Here is a 3,332-nt window from a genome sequence, read left to right as displayed (position 1 = left end):
GATACTGACCCGCGTTGAGCACCGTGTGCAGCGCAAACACAAACATCATGTCCCTCATTGTCCACCCTGTTTGCTTTTCTCCCATTCTGTTGTGCTTGCATGGCTTCATCCATCATGCATCCCTCAGTGTGTCCAAGCAGCAGGCAGTGATTCCCAGTCAGGTGTTTGAGTTGGCTGACGGCAGCAGCAGCTACCAGGACTTCAGTCTGACCAGAAACAACCGCTTCAGCAGCACACAGAACAGCAGAAACATCATCCAGCCGCCTGCTGCCGTTCTGCACTTCTACAACGGCCCGCCCACCCTCAGCCAGCACCAGCTGCACATGGTCAGCTCACACCTGCATCATATTTAAAACCTAATGGACAAATATTGGGGTATCACACTCCCAGTGAGGTTTACAGAGAGGTGTAACTGGAGGAGATGGGGCCCGGTACGGAGACCTGTGCTACACCTTTACTGATGAGAGTATATTTAAGTTTGGATGGATCAAATGTTTTGTTTTTTCTCTCAGCAATATTTAAGACACTTCTCCATGTTATGCAGTAGCTTAAAATTAATTCAACAAAATTAGGTCAGTATTTTACCTCAAACTTTCTAAATTATTATTGTTGTACAAAGTACGTCTGAGAAGTTCCAGGACTGGAGTCACAGAAGATAGATTTCAAACCCAAACCCAAACCAGGAGGTTCCTCTTCAGACCANCCATGAAGCACCTGATTGAAAGGTGAAGTAGGATGGGGCTCAGTGGACTCTGCCTGGAGCCTCTGAGGCTGAATTGCGACCCATAGGTGGTTGATGAAGGTGATGAAGCTGCAGTGAAGTGCAGACCTGCCCTTATGTGGGTCAGACCCAACACCCGGACTGCCATGCTTCACCTGTGAGAGTGTGTTCTTGTATGTGGGAACATTTTGTTGAACAGCCCCATTTGGTCACGTGACGTCCTTTTGGGAGCAAAAAGCAAACGCTCAAATTTGACATCATTAAATTTTGGGGTGAAGGCTTGTTTTCGTGTAACGTTGGATAAAGTTGGGTCACAGGGATTATGGATGAGGCTGGTTTGGTCTCTCAGAACTACTTCTTTTTGTCTGACCTTGTTAACAGTCACAATGCCAAACTGGATGATGAAGTGAAGAGTCACTCTGTGCAGGATTGTGTGTGAGAGGGAAACAGTGCCACTGGCTACGACCTTCCTGTCAGCTCGTGTTTGCCTCATATTTCTGTGGACATGTGTGTTGCAGAGCGGGGGAAGGGGAGGCAGCGTCAGGCCATCCTGGGAGAGCATCCATCCAACGGCTATGGTACTGGCTGTGTGTCTGCCTGCCTGCTGTCTGTCTGTCTCTTCTCTCCTCTAGCTGTTGATAACTGGGAGCCCTTCAGACTTTCAGATTGTTTGTGTGTCTGTGTGCAGGCCCACACTGCCCCCTGCTGCCTCTACCTGCTAACAGCAGGTACAGGAGGAGCAGTGAGGAGGTGCAGGACTTGATTTCTTACCCGCTGCTTCTCCACAAGACCTCCTGCTCCACATCCTCTGCCTCCTTCCGGGGTCATGCTGTCTCCAGCTCCGTTGCCATGGTGAGCGGCCTCCATCCCGCCAAGATGAACTGCAGCCGCGTCTTCAATCTCTTCTGTCTCTATGGCAATGTGGAGAAGGTGTGTGTCCATTCTGGCTTTGACAACATTTATTCAGATGCTGCCTTCAGCAGTACATTGGTATTTTGATTTCTCCTGTGTGCCAGGTCAGGACACGCAGAACTCTTCTGTACAGACCATTCTTTTAAATGACCTGTATGTAGGACTTAGTGGCATCTTGTGGCGAGGTTGCACATTTTAGCTGAAGTTTCCTCCCTTTCCAGCTGTTCATTAGCACCGACTTTGGCTCTTCCTTCAATGTTCAAAATGTGAAAGCTCCTCTCTTGAGTCAGTGTTCGGTTTGGCTGTTCTGGGCGTCTGTAGAAACATGGCGGTGCAACATGGCGGGCTTTGTGAACGAGGACCTGTTCTCAGTGTAGATACGAAGAATTTAATCAAATGAAGAGTTACTGGTGATTACACACTAACGAAAACATACTTCTGAATATTATATTCAATGTCTGCTCATAAATTCCCCCAAATGCTACACACTGGTCCCTTACCTCAGCAGTATGGAGGACATTCATGCTGACAGGTGCAGATTGTCTGAATGTGGTTTAAAGCAAGAACAGAAACATGCTCAAATGCAGCAACAGTCAAGCAGCTGACTTATTTATATCTTATGAGTTTTAAAAGATCACCAGAGAAAGCACCACCAGATTCAGTCACAAACAGTTCAGTTGTTATCAGGACAAACCAAACACTGGATTCTACGGGTTAGTGACACGAGGCAGGAGGTTGAAATCCAGGGAGCACTGGCATTCTTCCTTCCACCTGATCAAAACTGTAAATGAGGAAATGGTCCCTGTTCAGAGATGAGATGTGCAGCACAACAGGGTTCAACATCCATCTCCATCCAGGATCTCTGTCTGAACTGTGAACTTTTCACTGCAGATTAAACAACAATGATTTAGGCATTAGCTGCCCTTTGTGATTGATGCGTTGCAGTAACATTGTTATTGTGCAAAACTCTAAATGTGGTGGCTTGTTAGGGTTTGTTGGGTAAAACACGGCCTGACAGCTTTGAAGGTAACGTGAGCTGTTATGACAGCCAACCTGGGCCACGTTGTCCACGGGTTTTATTTCTTTACTCTGACTTCAACACCGTCCTTCTTTTCACATCAAAAGCCAAGTGCAGCAATAGAAATGAAACAAACTCAAGTCTTGTAGTTTTCAGTTTCCCTGTATGCTTGAGATCCAGTAACACGATCTCAGCCTCCTCTGAGTGTGGAGCTAGCACCGTGTTTGGCTTTTGGAAAGCACCTGATGAGCTTCTCTGGGATGGATCTGATGCTCGTCACAGCATCAAGGCAGTTTTGAGAAACAGGCCCCTGGTTGGTTGTATTTGCAGGTGAAGTTCATGAAGAGCGTTCCTGGCACAGCTTTGGTGGAGATGGGTGACGAATACGCTGTGGACCGAGCTGTGACTCACCTCAACAGCATAAAGGTGTTTGGCAAGAAACTCAACGTCTGGTGAGTACCTACACCCTCTAGCTTCAGGACCATGTTTAGAGGTTAAGGGAAGGGATTCGGTGGAGTCTGGCACTTTGCTCCTGAACAAGATAGTTTGAAGGTCCTGTGTGGAACATCCAGAATTACTGGGTGTTGCTGTAGACCAAGCAAAAGGAATCTGGAGTTCTGGAACTGATGGACCAGCCAAGTCAAGATTTGAATCCATCCATCCATCATCTCTACTCCTTAA

The 3,332-nt window shown here is 47.3% G+C and overlaps 1 protein-coding gene across 1 annotated transcript in view; it reads left to right on the top strand.

Moving 5' to 3' along the window:
- LOC103368822 (heterogeneous nuclear ribonucleoprotein L-like) overlaps positions 1 to 3,332 on the top strand; it is a 25,856-nt gene that overhangs the window by 14,213 nt on the left and 8,311 nt on the right. Inside the window, exons 7-9 of the mRNA XM_008297314.1 lie at positions 1,240 to 1,299; positions 1,410 to 1,651; positions 2,982 to 3,103. Coding sequence (XP_008295536.1) covers positions 1,240 to 1,299; positions 1,410 to 1,651; positions 2,982 to 3,103 — 424 coding nt within the window. The remainder of the gene's footprint in view (positions 1 to 1,239; positions 1,300 to 1,409; positions 1,652 to 2,981; positions 3,104 to 3,332) is intronic.

Source organism: Stegastes partitus, unplaced genomic scaffold, assembly GCF_000690725.1.
Source record: "Stegastes partitus isolate 25-593 unplaced genomic scaffold, Stegastes_partitus-1.0.2 Scaffold1208, whole genome shotgun sequence".
NCBI lineage: Eukaryota > Metazoa > Chordata > Actinopteri > Pomacentridae > Stegastes > Stegastes partitus.
The sequence above is the reverse complement of the archived record's forward strand: the minus strand, read 5'-3'. Positions and strand labels throughout refer to the sequence as shown.